The sequence below is a fragment of the Dreissena polymorpha genome, chromosome 1 (assembly GCF_020536995.1).
Source record: "Dreissena polymorpha isolate Duluth1 chromosome 1, UMN_Dpol_1.0, whole genome shotgun sequence".
Classification (NCBI taxonomy): Eukaryota; Metazoa; Mollusca; class Bivalvia; order Myida; family Dreissenidae; genus Dreissena; species Dreissena polymorpha.
This window is the reverse complement of record NC_068355.1, coordinates 206332927-206354237: the sequence shown is the minus strand read 5'-3', so window position 1 is coordinate 206354237 and position 21311 is coordinate 206332927. Positions and strand designations below refer to the sequence as shown.

The window sequence follows — 21311 nt, the reverse complement described above, 5'->3', positions numbered from 1 at the left end:
AAATGCTCCTTTTATTGTTTGAATGTATTAAAGAGAGCAATGTGATTATCCTGAGCATTTACAAGTAGGTTTTAAAGAGGGCAATTGAAAGTTGTAACCATATTTTTGGAAAAGTGGAATTAGAATATATAAGCAAATATAAGTAATACATACTGTATGGAAATGTATCATGCAGTGGGTAAGGCTACTATTCCATCTGTCCGTATCCGCATCCGCTTATCCACATCCGCAAAACAATAGAACCAGTTGAAATGCACTGCGCTTATTCCATTTATCCACATCCGCATATCCGCAGGCGCAATAGGCGTCCGCAAAAGAACGCTCAAGTGAGCATTCTAATGCGGATGAGGACATGATACGGACAGCATTTTGCACGATGAAGGAAGCTGTCATCTCAAAAATCAACTGAAAACTAATCGAATTCGTGAAAAATTACCCGGAATTATACAACCAACGCAGTTTTGCATATTGGAACTCTGATTTCAATTCAAATGTTGGGAAAAGCATAGCCAATGCACTAGAAGATGTTTCGGGTATTTACCATTTGTAGTCTTTTACAGACAGAATGATGATTTGTACCTTATATCTACTTAAATTCACCCTTGTCCTTCATAATAAGTATGTCAATTATAATTTTCAGTTTTATTCATATATTTTTTTTTTCCCAAAAAAGAAAGATACGTTCGACGTATGCGGATAAATGGAATATAGCGTCCGTATTTGGATTTTGCGGATACGCATGCGGATAGATGGAATACTAGCCTTAATCTATTCATTAGCAAATAAAATTTGATTATCATAGGGATTTTAAATCTCATTCTGAGAAGATTTGTGTTCCCTGCTAAACAGGGTTGGCTGTCAAAAGTTCCTGCAAGAGCTTGAAGGTCCAAATTGAGTATTTCCACACATATTTTATTTATTCTTATATATTTATTGACTGAACATCGGGCAAACAGCAAACAAGCCAAATGCCACAAACAGATAAAAAGAGAAATATGTTTCTTGCTTGATCTTTAAGTGAAAATGATGGGAAATTATTTATTTAAAGGTCATTCAATGTTAGCTACTTGTTATTGGTAAAACTTATTTATGTTTATTCTCATTTCGGTTTTCTTAAACTCTTTCAGTACTGAAACTGAATTTTGAAGGCCTTTGCAAACTGTATGGATCCAGATGAGATGCCACAAAACATGGCTTCTCATCAGGATCTAAACTGTTTGCTATTCTGATAGTATTCTTTGAAAAAAATCGAAGAAAATGCTAATTTTAGAAATTCAGCAGACGACATTTTAGCAGACAACAAATTTCCCATCATGCAAAGGGTTAATAGACTGATGCATTGTAAAACAAATTATCTAAAGTTGAGAGCCATAACCAACCCCATGGCCTATTGAACACAAATAATATCTTGTTACCTGTATTGAACACCATTTCCTGTAGTTAAGTTGAACATGTGACCATCATGTGACATGATCCATTGTTTACATCATGTCATTAATAAGATCAAAGGCTTTAAGAAAATCACTTTGCATGACCAAAAGTTGGCTGCCAGTTTAAGAAAGCCTTTTGTTTTTTCGCATCCTTCTGAGTAACCACTGATGGCTCTGATATTTCAAACCTTTGACCAAAATGATGAGGTGACAAATGGTCCAGTGGACATTTGAGCAATAGGAGGCATTAGTCTTTATTGCCCGCTTGTGGTTTTTCACTGATAATGCTGATTCAGGTCATACTGGTTCACTTTACAGTTTTTGTGAATGAAGTAATGTGTACAGCAGTTATCCTGTGTGATTTTCAATGGCTTGGTTATGAATGGGTGAAAAGTATAAGCATTTCACACTCTGGCAGGGATGGTAACCTTTTGTGTACCAAATAAATTTTTGTTTAACACTGTCAGACACTGCAAATAATCAGTAAATGGTTTAACCCATTTAAACCTAGTGGACTCTCCTGTCATTCTTAATTGGATCAATTTATTTCCAAAATTAGGGATGTCTTGTGTATTTATTTCTATATTTAGAATATTTTTTACAGAAAATCCTTTAAGCAAACAGCGCAGACCCTGATGAGACGCCGCATCATGCGGCGTCTCATCTGGGTCTACGCTGTTTGCCAAGGCCTTTTTTCTAGATGCTAGGCATAAATGGGTTAAACCTGATAACTGGCATTAATATGTTGAGCCTGTTTCTCAGGGGGACAGCATGCAAACAATAATGATATTAAGAATAATTTAAGATATCTTTGACCTTAACCCATTTATGCCTAGTGGACTCTCCCATCCTTCTAAATTGGATAAATTTATTTCCAAAATGAGGGATATCTAGTAAATGAGTGAGATACAGTTCTGTACTGCTAGAACCACCAACATCATCAGCTGAGAACCGCCTTTCAACAAGTGTTTCGGCCCTTTAATCACAGGACACTCTCCAGGCGGCCGGCCCGCAGTGTTGATCAGACACTACTTGTTGGTGGTAGGCTTCCAGCTCCTCTCCTGTCTCTTCATCCACAACCAACTGGATGCCCTTTCTGGTGCTAGGCTCAGTTTGCCCACTGCTGTCTTCCTGTCTGCTCCTTTGATGCCCAAGGCACTGAACATTCTCCACAGCGACTTTGCTGGGAATCCTCTAGTGCCGATTTCCACAGGGTAGGGCCACACTCCCCATCCCTTCCCTCTGCATTGTTCTTGTAGGTATGTATACTTGGCCTTTTTCCGTTGGAAGGCCTCTTCACAACGAGATTCCCAAGGGACTGTCAGTTCAACCATGATCAGACACTTATCTTTAGTGGACCACAACACAATGTCAGGCCTTTATGTTGTCTGGAAAATGTTTGGGAACACTAGCTTTTGCTTCAGGTCAACAGACATTTCCCACTGATCAGATTCATCTAATACAGAACTGGTAGGCTGCAGTTTTTTAGGGGCCTTTTGTCCTTCCTTCACGAACTGAATCATTTGGGGTTTCTGTCTGGGCCTCTTCTTGGTCCTCTCGCATTCCAACTTGTCAGCGAGTTCCTGAAGAACACTGATTATTTATTTTTATAGTTAGAATTTTTCTTACAGAAATTTTTTAAGAAAACAACGCAGACCCTGATGAGAGGCCGCATGATTGCCAAGGCCTTTTTTCTAGACGTTTGGCATAAATGGGTTAAATTGTTAATAGGAAAAGTGGACTGCACAGGCTTATCTTGGACGACACTATGCACATTCACATTCATTAACCCGTTGAGTGCTAGAACCGAATTTAAAAGGCCTTTGCAAACAGTTTGGATCCAAACTGTTTGCTATTCTGATAGTATTCTTTGAAAAAAATCGAAGAAAATGCTAATTTTAGAAATTCAGCAGACAACATTTTAGCAGACGACAAATTTCCCAGCATGCAAAGGGTTAAGCTAAGTTTTCCCAGAGTGTGGCGCATGTTTATTCAGTTGAAAGTGGCTGTGTTCTATAGGGTTACAAAGTGGCTGTGTTCTATAGGGTTACAAGTGGCTGTGTTCTATAGGGTTACAAGTGGCTGTGTTCTATAGGGTTACAAGTGGCTGTGTTCTATAGGGTTACACAGGCTGACGGAACTGTTGAAATATTAAAAGATTAATTTACTGATCAATGGACCTTCAAGAACACACACACACAAACACAAACAGACTATTGAAAAAAATTCCTTAAAGCATTGCATGTCATATAATATATATTAATTTGAATTATGAATCTGAATGATAATTTGGATAACATCATGCCCCTCTCTTCATCACACAAAAAGGATCTAAATTATCTGAGAAAATCAGCAAATGGTGTTTGAAAAGATTTTTGCAGGCCAATATCTGCAGTTAATTATTCTTTAAAAGAAGTATTCATAAATCAGCAGATCTTGTTTGTGTTACATGCTTCATACCTGGAATGATTTATAGATGTTTTAATTATTCTAATCATATAATTGTCATTTTTTCCGTCACCACTGCACTATTCGATACATGCAATTAACATAGCACAATCATGCCAAAGATCAAATCCTGCAATGGTTGATTTTAAAAATGCTTTAATTCTGTAGCCAAGGCATTCCAATTTTTATGGAGGAATTTTGATAATTTAATTGTGGGTTAATAATGTAAAACCAAAGGCGCATAGAAAATTAAAGTATTAAAGGTAAATGCAATTAAGTTGTCAAAGATGTTTATGGTTAACAAAGGGCAAAGCTAATGTGTGGTCTGAAGTGGTGTATAACATTTCAGTGTATTTCCAAGAGAAGATAACACTATAACAATAATGGTCTCCCTTGAATTTTGTATTTTTAAATTTAATACAAATGAGCTGCGCCGTGTGAAAACGGTGCTTAATGAATTCACATAAAGTGTCTCCCCTTAATAAAGTTAATCAAGAAATTTGATAATAGCGGAACGTGTTGTCAGCCAGTGCAGAGTGCACAGGCTAATCTATGTCAACACTTTATGCACATGCATTAAGACCCATTTTCCCATGGAGCAGCTCAAAATTGGGAAAATGTGACATTCAGAGATTGCAATGTAGATATCATTCGTACACAGCTTTTATGAAGCTTTTTTGCATGGTGCAATACTTTGTTTTTATGACATGTTGCACCAAATAAAAAAGTTGTGGATTATTCCATCAATTTCTTAGTGAGAAACAAACCAAATAAAAAAAATCCCCTTTTAGAGAGGTCTTTGAGAAGCACATTTGATACATGAAGCCTTGACTCAGATAGTTGGTTGCCAGTGTTCTTTTTTGGCCATATCTGGTGCTGATACATTCCCATTCATCTCTATAAATTAAACTTTGGTAAGTATAATATTGAAACCACTTTGATTCTCAATATCCCTATCTTACCTTTTCCCACTTAGAAGCAAAGTGAAAATGGCTATGTGCAAACAGCATAAAACCAGAACAGCCTGTGAGTAACTCACAGTCTGTTCAGGTTTTATGCTGTTTGCAGCTCATCAGTATCTAAGGTTTGGATATGAAGCCTTACAAACTTGAATCTAGTAAAAAAAGGTCTTAAATTAATTTTAATTTTCTAAGGGACAACAAATACTTGAAAATACGTACCGGTATCTAAGTGGTAAAGGGTAAAGTCGAAGCGACTTGATATTTCCCAATCCAAGGACCCAGCCCCATTCCCAAAATGGTAAAAAAAATAGTGCGAGGAATTTGTCCTGAATAACCAACTTCATTGGCAGACACCTCAATCTCTTAATCCAGCTTGATTCAGCACTATCGGAACCTTTAAAGGGATTTTGATTGCACACGATGAGAATTAAGCAGGATGTACCACTCAATATTCAAATATGTTACATCTGTTCTAATCCATTCAAATTTGAAGATAAAGTCACCGATATCATTGTCAAATTTGCAAATGTGCTGACTGGGCACAAAAAGTAGTTCAGAAGAATGTAAGGTTTGGCCCATCCCCTGATCTGATGGTTAGATTAATTTTATGTTTGTTACCAAGGCATTCATGAAAAATGTTATTAATAAATCAGTGGCCATGGATACCTTTTTAAACAAATCTAAATGTACCAATCTCAGATTTTAATAATACAATTTAAGCAGTAAATTTTGTGAAGGCTGTTTTAAGAGGTAAAGGATATTGAAATAATGATAAATCGGTTGCTCAAACTTTTTTGTCAATCCAATTTTTAGCTCTACTGGCCAAAGGCCTGAAGAGCTTATGTCATGGCGTGGTTTCCGTCGTCCGTGTGTGCGTGCGTTAGACTTTTTCTTGTTTACGCAATAAAGTCCACAGTTCTCATCCGATTCTTTTCAAACTTGTTCAGTGTCTTAATATTAATGAGGACACGAACCCTATTGAAAATGGGTTACATCAGAGTAAAAAGTCCAAAATTATCTCCCCTTGAATTTGAGAAAATTGTGAAATAAGGCTTGTTTACGCAATAAAGTCCACAGTTTTCATCCAATCATTTCCCAACTTGCACAGTGTCTTTATCTGAATGATGAGTCAAACCCTATTGAAAATGAGCAATATCGGAGTTATAAGTCCAGAATTATCTCCCCTTGAATTTGAGAAAAAAAATGAAAATTCAGTTTTTTTATGTGATAAAGTCCATAATTTCCATCCAATTCTTGGCAAACTTGCACAGTGTCTTTGTATCAATGAGGACTCAAACCCTTTTTTAAAAAGAGCAATATCGAAGCAATAAGTCCAGAATGACTTCCCCTTGAATATGAGAAAATTTTGAAATCCCGCTTGTTTCGCAATTAATTCCACAGTTTTCATCCAATCATTTCCAAATTTGCACAGTATCTTTATATCAATGAGGACTTGAACCCTATTGAATATGAGCAGTATCGGAGAAATAAGTACACAATAATCTCCCCTTGAATTTGAGAAAATTCTCCTTGTTTGCGCGATTAAGTACACAGTTTCCATCTTATTCTTTCCAAACTTGCAGTGTCTATAAATAGCAGTAGAGCGATTTAGGCCCTCATGGGCCTCTTGTTTAAACTTAAGTTTTATTAAAGGCCATTAAGGACATTTCAGAAAACAAAACTTGATATAAATGTATAGCAAATCATTTTCATGCCGTGGTAAATATGGAAAAATTTGAGAGGAAAAAAACTTAAAAAAAAAAAAAATTGTTTTTATTCTTACATACTTCACAACTTTTGAAATAAAGTTATCTTTCTTTTTTAACTAAGCATAATTATACTTTAGTACATAATAAATACAGCAATTTGAAGTGGAATATGTGGAATGAAACAAATGCATAGTTTATATGTATAAATAACCATACCATAAACATAAAAAACAAACATTAAATTAGATATACCTCAACATATTTTAATTGCCTTAAACAGCCTGTATTCTGAGACCATGTTGAATACATTATAGTGTCAGTCAAAGAGAATCTTGTTCTGTGCAAATTTTCTGAAGGTTTTAGAGTCCAAATGCTTAACTGTGCAGAACTATTGGATAGTAATTGTAGCCCAAATGATTGACTGCATAGAACTATGAGATAGTGTTGAGTCCAAATGCTTAACAGCTTAGAACTATGGGATACTTTAGAGTCCAAATGCTTGTCTGCATAAAACTATGGGATATTTTAGAGTCCAAATGCTTGACTCTATAGAACTATGGGATACTTCAGAGTCCAAATGCTTTACGGCATAGAACTGTTGGATATTATACATATTATGGGATAGTTTCATGTCCACATTTTGTACTGCATCCATGTATGTTTCGTGTCCACATATTGTACTGCATCCATGTATGGTTTAGTTTCGTGTCCACATATTGTACTGCATCCATGTATGGTTTTTTCAAGTCAACATGTTTTGCTGCATTGAATTTTGCAATATTTTTAGTGTCCGCATGCTTTGTTTCATATAACTTTTGGATATATTAGAGTGCTGCATGTACCTCTTTTCAAGGCATTGGTTGAACTTGTTGTTGGTCTACATTTAAGCCACATTTCTATTGTTTTATCATTTTTTTATTCAACGCAAAAGAGTCATAAGTTTTATTAGGAATGTACACAAGTTACCATAATTCTGCACCTTGTTTTAACAACTGGCTCTCTCAGTTTACAGCTTTTATTGCTGTTATGCCTTCCCTATTGTTTCTGTGCAAGACTTGTTATTATTTACCAGACCTTTTGCTGATTTAAAATATTTCTATAAAAGTTCATTTTAGATTAAAATCTTTTCTTTTTTATCCAATACACAACAATTGGTGTATTCACACTTCTTAATTGTGTTTAAGTTTTATTATCTAAGCTCAATACACAAGCAGTCCATAAAAGAAAAACAATACTACCATCGTTAAGCCTTTGATTATAACTCTTTGTTAAATAATCTCAGAAAGTGAAAGTTACAGCTTTTTGACATTTAATATCCCACTGTCTTCTTGAACAATACATCCTATCACAAAACCAATCATTTAAATTCTTTAGACAGTTATTTAATCCATGGCGGGAATATCTTCCCGCAGTTTTTCGTATCTGTGTTTTATTGTCTCATAACCTGTCCATTATGCTTTTCTTTCTCTTCTATTCTTTTTGCTCCTTCTCGCTTTCTCAATGCCTTTTATTTCTCTATCATATTTCTATTTTTGTTGGTCAGCAGTTGTTGACAGACTGTGAATAAAGTCCAGTCAGTGACTAATGTATTTTCACTGTTGTCCTCTTAAGAACATATTATCCCTCACCCAACCCATTGCACTGCATGACTTCCTTTGCATGTCATCAAGGCATGCATTCTGGTAATCTGTGGCGGGAATCTAGTAAATGGTGGTCAAATACAAAAGCATCTCAAAACCTTGTGTCTGTGGTTACTTTGCATAAGGTATTTCAGTAAAGTTTGAATGTTATTTGTAATAACCAGCGAAAAATTCTTTAAAAATTATGGAATATCCTTTAAAAGGAAGCAATGGTGCTGAAAAACATTATTTTCCATGCATGATTTTATCTTTTGTTTTAAATAGAATGACTTATTGTTCAGAAAATTAGTTTAAAATTTCTTCTGATTGATGTTGGAAGCATAAAAAAAGAAAAATCCAAAAGGGATGTTTAAGAGTTATTTCACTTGTTCATGCTTTTGTTTTCACCAATTTTGTGCATCACTTCATGACTGAAGACTTCATTTTGCTGATTATGAGATATTCTCATTCTCTTTTGGGTTGATTTATTACTGAGGTTCATGGGATGGGACCTTTGGATATTCAATTTTTCATTCTCATGAAAAGACCAAGAACATTTTCATTTGTTTGGCTTGTTTTGTTTACTTTGTTGGCATTTCTCATTTATTGTCAGCATGTTTTTGATGTTGTTTTTGGCATATGAAATGTATTTGTGCACATATTAATAATGTTTTTTGTTTATATCATAGACAGCATATTAATAAGTTTTGTTTTATATATTGTGGACAGAAGCTTTTCAAGAATGCAAGGAATTGCATGTATTGCAATGGTTGCATTATGTACTTGTTTTTTTTTGGTGAAATTTATGTATGCATCCTTAATAAATGAATTGTCACTTTGCTTAAAAAAATAAGATTAAGTAGGGAAATGGTAGAAATTTAAGATTCCTAGAAGTGTATGGATATTGCGTAGGTGTTCTTAACATGAAAAAAACACTTGTAATCTTATTTTTATTTTTTTAAATATACACAATGATAGATGTTTAATGTTTCTTTATGGATTCATGTCAATGATAGTAAGAATGGACTGTAAAAAAGGGACTTGTTCTGAGTGTGATGAAATGACGATTTTAAAAATAATTCCCTTAGATTAAAAAAAAAGTGTTCACATAATGTTTAAACAAGCAAAATTATGATTTTCATAGTTACTGTCTGTCATAGATTAAAAAAATAACGTACACATTTTGTTTAAACAAGCAAAATAAACCTCCTAAATAAAAACAAAAAGTAAAAAAAACAAAAAAACTTTTTGTTTCCACGGATCCCGGGTTTTAATCCTAGGGAAGGAAATAATTTTATTCAACTTTCTTTTTTGCTATTTTGATTAGTAAAACTATGGGGGAAAAAGTTTGTCACTTTACATATTCAAAGACCTATTTTTTAATTATGAAAATCGGTTAGGTAAACTTGTCCCTTTCATGTAAAATCCTCAATAAAGGAAAGTATTTTTTAGCTCACCTGATTGCTCAGGTGAGCTTTTGTGACCGGTCTTTGTCTGTCGTCCGTCCGTCCGTTGTCCGTCCGTCCACATTTGTTCGTAAACACTCTATGGGCCACATTTATTGTCCGATCTTCATGAAACTTGGTCAGAAGCTTTGTCCCAATGAAATCTCATTTGAGTTCGAAACTGGGTCGAGCCGGGTCAAAAACTAGGTCACTAGGTAAAAAAAAAGTCACATTTCATGCCCAATCTTCATCTAACTTTGTCAAAATGTTTGTTTGAATGATATTATGGTTGAGTTCAAAAGTGGTTCCGGTCCTTGAAAAACATGGCCGCCAGTGGGCGGGGCAGTTTTCCTTATTTGGCTATTGAGAAACCTTGTAAACACTCTAGAAGTCACAATTTTTTGCCCATCATCATGAAAGTTGGTCAAAATAATGATGAAACTTGACCAGGATATTTGTCTGGACAATATCTAGGTCAAGTTTGACGTTTGGTAAAGATTGAATGAACCGACTCCTCTCAGGTGAGAGAACTAGGGCCAACTTGGCCCTCTTGTTTTAATAGAGAGCTTTACCTTTGAATTGAGGTCCCACCTTAAAAAACTGGTCTTTCAACATTTGGGATACCTTTAACCTGGTGTCAGAACTTTATAGACACCATTGACATAGTTGGGGTGCAGACTATATATAAACATACATTGTCACATTATTGAAACCTTAAACATGCCATCTCTTGTTTTACCAATAAGTTGTTTTATTGACTAAAAAAACAAGAACGTTCTATATGTTTTATTCTTCAGTGTGAACCATCTCTGTCTTGTATCACTGTAAAAAACACTGCCATCCATATTAAGTGTTCTTCTGATTGGACAATATCTGTCTTGTATCACTGTAAACAACACAGCCATCCATATTTAGTGTTCTGGTTAGACAATATCTGTCTGGAACGCTGTAAACAATCCAACCAACAATAATAAGTTTTTTCTCTGGTTGGACCATCTCTATCTTGTAGCAATGTTAACATCACAACCACCATTTCAAATGCTCTTCTGGTTTGACTAAGATTTGTAGCACTTTTGACAATACAACCACCCATAGTAAGCATTCTTCCATTTGTTATTAATTGACATCTCTTTTGCAGGTGAAGGTCAATTCAATTTGACGGAAGATCAGATTCGTGCCTTAGCAACAGGTCAGTTAACAGAGGCTGACCTTCAAGCCTTAGTGGCACAATCCCAGCTGAGTTCCAATGAGTTGCAGGAGCAGGTAACCAATGGCGACCATGGTGACATGGCAATACACATGACTGAGGAACACAAACAGGTATCCATTTTTGATGCATTATTTTGTTGTTTGTGTGTTTTATGTGGACTATTATATTTAAAAATAAATAATAAAAGTTATTTAGTTATAAGGTCAATACCAAGTAAGGTTCAAATAATCAGCATTTTTAGATGATAACAGAACAATCTCCAAATGTTATCGCTTCTTACATTTTATGACTAACAGTGCCTGGTCAAATATAAACAAAGGCATTTAACCCTTTCCTGCTCAGAAGCAAAATGAGAATGGCAATATGCAACCAGCATAAACCCAAAACAGAACAACCTGGGAATTTACACGCAGTCTGTTCAGGTTTTATGGTGTTTGATGCTCATCAGTGTCTTAGGGTAGGGAAAGAAGCCTTTTTACTTCGAATCTTACAAAAGGTGTTTATCGGTAATTTTATTTGATTTACTAAGAAAATTCAAAGGGTCATAATCTGTATCTGAGTGGAAGTGGGTTAAAGCAAATTTCAAACGTACTGTTATAACTATGTAGATGTATACACATTTCAACTTCAGATGCAAGACTCCTACAGTACAAACCTGGAAGAACGTTCCACAAGCAGGAGCTTGTTGTTCAAGCATGCTGCAGACTCTCTTACAGATGAAGACGAGGAGGAGGAGGAAGAGATGGAAGAAAACATGGAAGTTCAGGGGGATGTGGAAGAAGTGCTAGATAATGGCATGGAAGGAATGGAGAGTGACACAGATGATAAAACTAACGTCATGGATATGGTGAACATCATAAGATGAAGTGTGGTGGGAGCAGTACATGCACAATATTTGCTGCAAGGAAAGGGTACCTTTAAGGAAATAGATCATCAGGTGAATTTGGAAGAGATGCTTGAAAGTCATATGGGGGGAAGGGATATGGCGGAGGTGATGAAATGAAATTTCATGGATATGATGAAAATCAAATGGTGAGCTGTAGTTTTAGTCTCAACGCACAAGCTTTGTGCTGCCTTGTAAGGATTCTTTGAAGTGGATATATCATCAGTGGAATGTGATAATTGAATTGAAAGAAGGAAAAGTTGCCTGGATAATAGCACAAATGTCACGGACTTGGTGAGTGATAAGATGATCATATTTATCCTATGCAAAGGTGAGAAAATAAACATGCAGGAACGAATGGGAAGCAATGTGTCAAAAATGTCATTGGAATAGAAAGTATCATAAGATATCAAAGAATGCGTACATTGTCATTGATTGTTTGTATGGAGTCAAAAATGGTCTATTAAATGTCAAAGATACCCTTGACAAATGAGTTTAAGGGACAGATACATTGATGTCAATGACATTCGATAGTCATAAATATTATTGTTGCCATGCAAATAAAATACAAAAGAGTTATATCAAGTTAAAAAATGAGTTCCTTGACAACACATGGCTGGTTAATAGTGACCAGTGAAATAATTGTTTTTTTAAGTGACCATTATTCAGGGATATACATGTATGCTAATATACAATATTTAATTTCATGCAAAGTACGTGCCAAGAGAAAAACAAGCTTTCTTTGCTCATCTATACTGATCAGAGCATTTGTGTTTCAAAGGACACACCCTTATGATCATGTGATGGTTGTGATGAGAAGTACAAAATGGTGGCCAATATAACCTATGAAGGTCAACAATCCATTGTATTGCCTTGTAAGTTGAAGAGCAGGTAAAATAAGTGAAGGGTAGCAAAAGCAAACAATTAGAAAGGTGGAATTGGTCAAAGGTCTGATTATGTGAGATAATTTTTTAAGGATTTTTTTTTGGTTCAAATTTATGCTTGACCTTGAAAAAAGAAAGAAACTGTTGCATAATAGCATGATCTTTTTGTTTGTATTTGTGAAAGTTTTTTTTTTAATTGAATATTTATTATAAAGAATTATATTTAATTCCTAAATGTTGTTGTGTTTGTGTATGACAACGGGTCAGATGTTTATGGGTAATCAAACTATCTATTGTTTTGTTGGATTATTTCTGGACCAACTACTGCCCATTTATTTTTCCTTGAGAAGGCGGAAATTAAATGATCACGAACACCTATCTATAGAGAACGCACAGGCATTTGTTTAGTTTTTTAATTGCTTTGTTCTTTCAGGGTCTTTAGTCTCTGCATTGAGCTGCAATATTTGAGTACTTGACGTTATCATAGTGTGCAGGAATGCATTGCGATATTTTGCTCTTTGTGGAAAAAAATGCAAAATGTCATCACTAGCATGATTGTTCCCTTTAAAACCAATGAAAACACAATTAGATCAGATTTCAGGGACATCAAGTAAACAATCTTTGGTTCAAAACCTTCACATGGCTGATACCAAAGGGGCTTGATAAATGCGTTAATTCTTTGATTGTGCTCGCCTGATGGATTGTGAATACAAAAGGGTTAGATTTGCGGTCGATGCTTGGTTTGATTGTGACCGCGTAAGGAGTTAACCATCTCCTACTGGTTTGATTATTAACAACAATTAACAACCCATAGATCCCTGTGAACCCAGCTATCACTGTGTCATCATTTCACTCTAAAAGGCCCGAGCTGACATGCGTCTCAGAATTCTGCGATAAAAAAGATTGTTGTTTTGAAGAAGACAGCAACTAACTCGTCTTAATATAGCGACTGTAATATTCGTGTATGGATGTAGTTGTTCATTGCTCGGCATTGCAAGCTGAACTATAAAATAAAAATGTTTTTTTTTTTATTTATTCAATATTTTATGCAACTATCAAAGGCAATAGTTGTCAATACAGTAGCTGCTGTGTTGTGAAACCATTGAAACCAGACTCTGGCATTAGCTTGACATCCTTGCATACCTCCTCTCTGCATTGGGTTTCGCTCCGATTGACTCCTCGGGAGTAACGGAACAGAGACGGACCCATAGAGATCTGAAGGTCAATCGTTCAGAAAGACTTGAAGAACCTCGATGACTTGAAGAACCACGATGACTTGAAGAACCGCGATTGAGACGGTGCTTGTTGGTGCTGATAGAAGAAAAGCTATGGGGATCTTTTGTGTAAAAACATTTATTACATACATTTAGTCGTCAAATTGGCCGCACCTATAAAAATCACAAAAACAAACAACCGTGGTGTCAAAAATTCCTAGCGCTTTTTTCGCCGAAGAATTATCTTCCAGTCATGTTGGTTATGCCTACAATTACATAGACTTTGGTTTTTGGTTAACGGTTAGTGGTATAAAATGGCAGCATTAAACTGTTTGATAGTGCCTTAAACGAAAGTCATTTTCTTTAAGTTGCTCTAATATATTTTTGCAGAATTATTTCGCTTAGCGACCACTGCTAATGACCATTTAATGTTGCCCAGATATTTTAGTCTATGAAAATATGCAATTTTATCTCTGGTATTTAGTCAATAAACAACTGAGCAGTGATGGTCTGAAAGAATTCACCTGAGGTCAAGTTCAGGTACACGAATCGTCGAAGACTTGACGTAGTCATCTTCTTTTACAACACTTTACCTATATTTTAACATGACCTGCTCATTGTCAAGATACACATCCTGACCATGTTTTATAAAGATTTTAAACATAAAGGTGGCTTCGACAGAAGAAGTAAGGGTTTCTTATGTCAATACATACTTGTCAATACATACTTTTGGATACAAGTGACTCGGATTCGAACTCGGCCTTAATATTGTCAAAATAACTATTCTGACCAAGTTTCATTAGTGGTAACTAATGTTGTAGTGTTTTTTTTAAATAAGATTTTATCTGCTGGTTTAGTTTGTGTGACGCAGATGCAAGCTTGGCCTAGGTATTGTCAAAAAAAATAGCCTGGCCAAGTTTCGTCAAGATTGAGTCATAAATGTGGCCAATGAGTCATAAACTGGCTTTTCTACGTGTTGATCAGGCGGCCTACTTTTGGGACACATCTTACCCAGATTCGAATTCGACTCGGTATAAATATTGTTAGATAAACGTTCTGACAAAGGTTCATCTAGATCGGATGTAAAATGGGTCCTTTAGAGTGGCAACGAGCTAAAGGTTGATACCGCACGATACATGGCGCCGAACATTGACTGATCACAATAGGTAAGTTGACACCGCACGATGCATGACGCCGGACATAGACTGACCACAATAGTTAGGTTGATACCGCACAATGCATGACGCCGGACATTGACTGATCACAATAGTTAGGTTGACACCGCACGATACATGACGCCGGACATAGACTGACCACATAAGTTTGGTTTATACCGCATGACGCCGGACATAGACTGACCACATTAGTACGGTTGAAACCGCCTGATGCATAACTCCGGACATAGACTGACCACACTAGTTTGGTTGACACCGCACGATGCATGACTCCGGACTTAGACTGACCACACTAGTTCGGTTGACACCGCATGATGCATGACGCCGGATTGAACCGCAATAATAAATATAATGAGCACTCATTATTACCGCCTAAAACATATCTCGGACAAAAACTACAAAATATACCTGAATCTGTAAAACCACTATAATTTTATTTAATGGGCTTATAGAATGATAGAACTGGCAGTTTGTCACCCATGAGTAAATGCTACACATTGGCACAAATTGTTGGTAGTTTTTAACCATCACTGACAAAATCAATGACAAACAATGTGTCAGATGATTGTTTTAGTAGTTCAATATTGGCAGTATATATACAGATTGAAATGTCTTTTGCAGATATGGTCACTTGATATAGACAACATTTTTTTTTTATTCTGTTCTTTTTGCTCGTCTCCTCTGATTATATCGAACATTATTAAAAATAAATTTAATTAAACATACATATCTATTGTTATTACCTTAGGTTACCTTAGGTGGTTTACCACCGCAGGTCTTTTGGACCTCTGTAGTGGCCTCTTCTTCGTCATCGCTATTTAATAGTCTCGGTGTTTTGCCTCCGGTTATTTCATTATAGTCACAGTTATGATCGTACACCATTGGGTGGTTTATCCAATATTTATCTAGGCGTCTTTTAAAAGTATCCGTGTTCTTGGATGTGACGACAGCACTTGGTAAATTATTCCATATGTTTACAATGCGATTGGAGAAAAAGTTCTTGCGAATGTCGCGTGCACACCTTTGTTTTAAAAGTTTTAATGGATGACCTCTATTTGTATTTGTGTTCAAAGTAAAAATTCCAACTGTTGTTCTTTTGTCATAGATATTGTTTAAGATCTTGTATGTTTCAATCATATCCCCTCGTAGTCTGCGAAATTTCAAAGTGGGTAGTTTAATCAATTTAAGTCTTTCCTCGTATGATTTATCCTTAAGTTTGGGTAACATTTTGGTTGCTCTACGTTGGACGTTTTCAATGCTATCAATGTCTTTAATTTTTGATGGACTCCATACACTGCTGGCATATTCCAGATGTGGTCTTACAATGGACTTGAATAATAATCTGAAGCTTCTAAAATCTAGAAATTTAAATGAACGTCTTATTAATCCCATCATTTTGTTGGCTTTATTTACTTGGTTTTGTATGTGTTCATCAAATTTTAATTTTGAGTTTATTGTTACACCAACATCTTTTTCATTTTCAACTCTTTCTAGAGAAACGAGGCCTCCTTCATACTTGGGCATAGTATATGATCTTATTTCTGGGGGTTTTGTTGAAATTTGTAGTATTTTGCACTTGTCTGGGTGAAACTTTAACAGCCATTTGTTGCTCCATTCAAAAAGTTTATTCAAATCATCTTGGAGAATTAACTGATCATTTTTAGTCGAAATCTCACGGTATATTTTTGTATCGTCCGCAAACATAAGAACACTAGAGTTCACACATTTTGGTAAGTCATTTATGAACACCACAAATAGGATCGGTCCTAGTACGGAACCCTGAGGAATGCCGCTGGTGACATCGTGCCATTGTGAGTAGCTCCCATAGACTTGTACCCTTTGTTTACGATCGGTTAAGAAGTTCTGTACCCATTTACATGTTTGTTTGCTGATGCCATATTTTTCCAATTTGTATATTAATCTTTTGTGTGGGACCTTATCGAATGCTTTCATGAAATCTGTGTAAATTGTATCAATTTCGCCTCCTTGATCTAGTATACTAGTCCAGTGGTCCATAACCCTGAGTAACTGTAGGTTGGTTGATCGGGCTCCAATAAATCCAAACTGCTTATCACTGAATAAATCATTAGAGTTCATATGATCAACTATCCGTTTACGAATTAATTTTTCCATCAGTTTGCAGATTACGCTAGTGAGACTGACTGGTCTATAGTTCGAGGCTAATTTTTTATCTCCCTTTTTGAATAATGCTGTAATTTGTCCAATTTTCCATTCATTAGGCACAATACCCGACTTAAAAGAGCTGTTGAATATATGGCACATAGGTATTTGGATTATGTCTGACAGTTTTGACAAAACAATTGGGTGAACTTGGTCTGGACCTGGAGACTTAGATGTGTCGAGTTCGTTTAATAGGGTTTTCACTTCCTCTGGTTTAAATTCATCGTCACTTGACAGACTCTCAAAATTAATGTTCTCCATTTTATCAAAGTTTTCATCAGTTTCTTGTGTGAATACACTAGTAAAGAATGTTGCTAGAACGTCTGCTTTATCTTGGTCACTATTAGCTATAAATAACTTCCCATCTTTCATTTCGTGTAATTCCGATATACCACTACGCGTTTTCCTTTTTGAGTTTATATATGACCAGAAATTTTTACAGTTTGATTTGGATGTCTCCGCTATTTCCTTTTCGTATTTTTTACGCTCCTTTGCTACTATTGATTTCACTTTGTTTCTAGTCCTTGTATATATTTTGTAGTTTTCTTCGTTGTTATGTTTCATGTACTTTTCATGTTTCATGTATGTTATTTCTGTAGCTCGATCTCTAATTATTTAGGGGACACTATTTGTCGAACATGTGTGGTGGTATTGCAGTCGCCTCTCGCAGCAGACGTTACAGAGGGGATTGATTGAGTGCCCATACGTTTGCTTGAAGGCAATGCCAGCTTTTGGTATGTGCATGTTTAAATAGCCCTATTTAGTGTACTCGAAGACGGTTCCATGGTGTGCATTCATTCTCAACCACAGTCGTGAATCATGTCAGAATAATTAACTAAATTCTTCAGCCATAAACATGTAAATTATACAAACACATTTGTACATGAAGTAAAAAATTAAGCATTATTTTCGTTAATTTTAATTGTTAGCGTTTTTTATATGCTGTCAATGATATAATATCCCAATGATAACTATACATTATCAAATAACATATTTCCACAACGATTACAAACTTTTTGAGATGAAATTTAATTTTCTATTTTTAGTTAAAGGTGCGCAATATCGCATTAGCATATACGGCGGGTGAGAGAATTTTGTTCACCTGCTGTTGCCGTCGATACAAATACTTTTAAAATGCGCATTGCAACAGTTAAATCAGTGATATTTAAATGACGCGACCATGTACTGTGCAGCCCTTTCAGCTTGTTAACAGTTGATTTATTTCCGATTTATTTGCATACCATTCGACGCCCAGAAGTATGTCAGTGTTATACGGGTTTATAAAGGACACCGTTGGGCAATCGGTATCATAGATTGTATGGCGACCTAGTTAGAGGACATGACAGGTCGCGTGTGTAAGCCGACCTAGTTCAAGGACATGACAGGTTGCGCGGTGGTCTTTTCGGGGTGCATATATGGGCCAATGTGCTTCATACGTATGAAACATGTAATGAAACAAAGGTATTTTAATTGCATCAATTGCATGTACAAATTATCACACACACTTGTATGGAATAGCATACACGTACGGATGTGGTTTATATGATTTATGCGATATATGTATTATTCATCTTTTTTGGGGGTGGGGTGGGGGTGGATAAAATTGTGATAACATTGCATCATAATTTCAAACATTATTAAATCATATAATATGGAATTATTACGGAACAAAGTAAAATATGTAGTATTAAATAACGCAATGGCCTTACAGTACACAAATCTCAAAATAGTTTTTTTTGTTTATTTTCGTGTCGACCTATACCTGTCTCTTTGAAACGACACAATGTAGCAGCATGGTTCGCGCAACATCATAAACAACTTTAACAGCAAAATATTAAACTTCAACGTTTTTTCAAATCCAGTTATTTATATGCATAAACTGTACATAAATTATACAATAATTTATATTCTTTGCACACAAGATTAATGTTGCCGTCTTTTCTTACTTACAGTAGAAAATGGATCAAGGAGAATTTGCCCTTGCCGTCTGCCTTAAAGAGGGTATTGCACTCTTTTTTGAATATACACATAAATTTTATAATATGTATTACAGCTGCTCATGCACATGTTTCAACGTCAAATCTGTATAATTATAAATGGAACAAAACAAACCTTTATTTAAAAGACACCAGTCAGAACGTGAATTAGTCCATATAAACGGACTGCCAGAGCCTTTGATAATTTTTGCTATGGCGGCTCTGGCAGTCCTTCATAAACATGGTTGCAGTTCAGAGCAGAGAATCCGTGCGCTTCACTTAACAGACGTCGTTCGAGACAAATTGAGGAAAATAATGAATAAACTTCACAAACCTGTTAAATTTACCTGAATGGCAACCTACGGATGTTATCCTTTGCATGCACCCTATAAAAACACGACGATGTTTCAACACACTTTCCTCGCTGACATGTTTTATGTTTAAATTTGAAACAGTGAATTCTGTATCGAATAACACATCGTTATCGACTTTGTAGGTTCCAACACATAACCCGACGTGCAAAATATTGGTGTACTGCGACCTAACCAATATTGGGTCAATATTCCAATATGGCGGATACAGCGTACGAAAGCAAAACTAAGTCAATAAAAAGCAATTATTTATTGTTTTAATGGTACCATTCGTATGAGTTTGTGGTTAAGACAGGTAAACGTTGATAAGATCTTGCAGTTTCAGTGTTCCTTAACCATTGCATTGTTGATTAAATTTTGCACCCATGGGTAAGAGCCGGCGCATTGCAACTATCACCTAACCATTGGGTTATAAAGCTGAGAGTGAATTATTGCAACTAGAACGTGAATATATCTAAAGCTGTGTCATAAATCGTACAACATTTGCTAAAATCTTTTATTTCCGTGAGCCTCAATATATTGTATGTATAAGTCTTTTTAGTTAATTGAAACGCATTGCTTTGGTTTTTAGTGTTCCAGTCCAAATTTATAGTAATTGCTTCGTCAGTCCATTTTACATAATTAAAGCTTAAGTTAAGCTTACCTTCCAGAGTATTTGGATAATCAACCCTGATCTCAGAACACACTCCCATTATATTGTTACGTATAAATTAAATAACTTTGATGTTGTTTCGTGGGGAAACAATAAGTTCAAATGACAATACTTTTATATTAACTTTATAAACTAAATAAAAAAAAGAAACTGGATGTGTTTGCATTTCTTTTCCATCAAACAGCTTTGGCTATTTTCCTTGATGTGGCACCGCCATTTTTTGTCGAAGTTGGGCAGTTCTCCTGTGTATGCGAGCGGGTCAACATCTGAAGAAAAGGGACGTTACTCTAAAAGAACAGTGCTCTGGAGCATTTGGGTGTTTACGTTGACTTCGAATGGTGCTGCCCGGGCTTCTGAGTTCCTGTTGTATGATTAAAGGTTCTTCAGAGGGTTTGAGTCTACGGACGTCGTACAAGGCAGTGACGGAAGCTTCACCTAAGGCCTTGGGGTCAATGGGGTGACGAAGAGCCAGTGGCTTCTCGGAAGCCAGTAGTTTCACGGAGACGGGGCAGTTCTCTTGCGGATGCTAGCGGGATCAAATCTAAAGAGAAAGGTACAGTACTCGCATTAACAGAATTCTGAAGCAGTTTGGTATTTACGTTGGCTGCAAGCTTTAAACGGTGCTGTCCGGGCTGCAGAGTTCCTGTTTCTTGTTGAGGGTTTCAGAGTGTTAGAGTATACGGACGTCGTACAAGGCAGTGACGGAAGCTTCACCTAAGGCCTTGGGGTGACGAAGAGCCAGTGGCTTCGCGGAAGCCAGTAGCCTCACGGAGGCGGTAGCCAGTAGCTTTACGGAAGCCGGAGGGTTCGTTGAAGGCATCGGTCCCCTCTTTGGTCGCATTGTATATATCTGAATTTTAAGCGACTCGATTATTTTAAGTTCATAATCAGAAGGCAGGTAGCCTAAGGAAAATTATTTATTACACTGTTTATTGTATTTAATGAAAAGTTAGTTTTCCGAGGACTTCGGAAGGCACCTAGTGTGTTTTAGGTCGCGCACACAGCGCTCGGTGGCGGCCTCAGGAATCGGTGGCTCGCGCTACAGAACTATAACTTTGTCATCCATCATTCAGTTTTAAAATAACTAGCCGATAATGACCACCATGAGGAGAGACGTATTGCGTCACACATCGTATATTCGCTGCCTCCCTA

General features: G+C 36.1%; 1 protein-coding gene across 1 annotated transcript in view; it reads left to right on the top strand.

Moving 5' to 3' along the window:
• The window catches only part of LOC127864725 (zinc finger protein 728-like), a 93589-nt gene extending 80772 nt beyond the window's left edge, over window positions 1-12817 (top strand). Inside the window, exons 7-8 of the mRNA XM_052404610.1 lie at window positions 10752-10933; window positions 11455-12817. Coding sequence (XP_052260570.1) covers window positions 10752-10933; window positions 11455-11688 — 416 coding nt within the window. The 3' untranslated portion in view covers window positions 11689-12817. The remainder of the gene's footprint in view (window positions 1-10751; window positions 10934-11454) is intronic.
• The last annotated feature ends 8494 nt before the right edge of the window (window positions 12818-21311 follow it).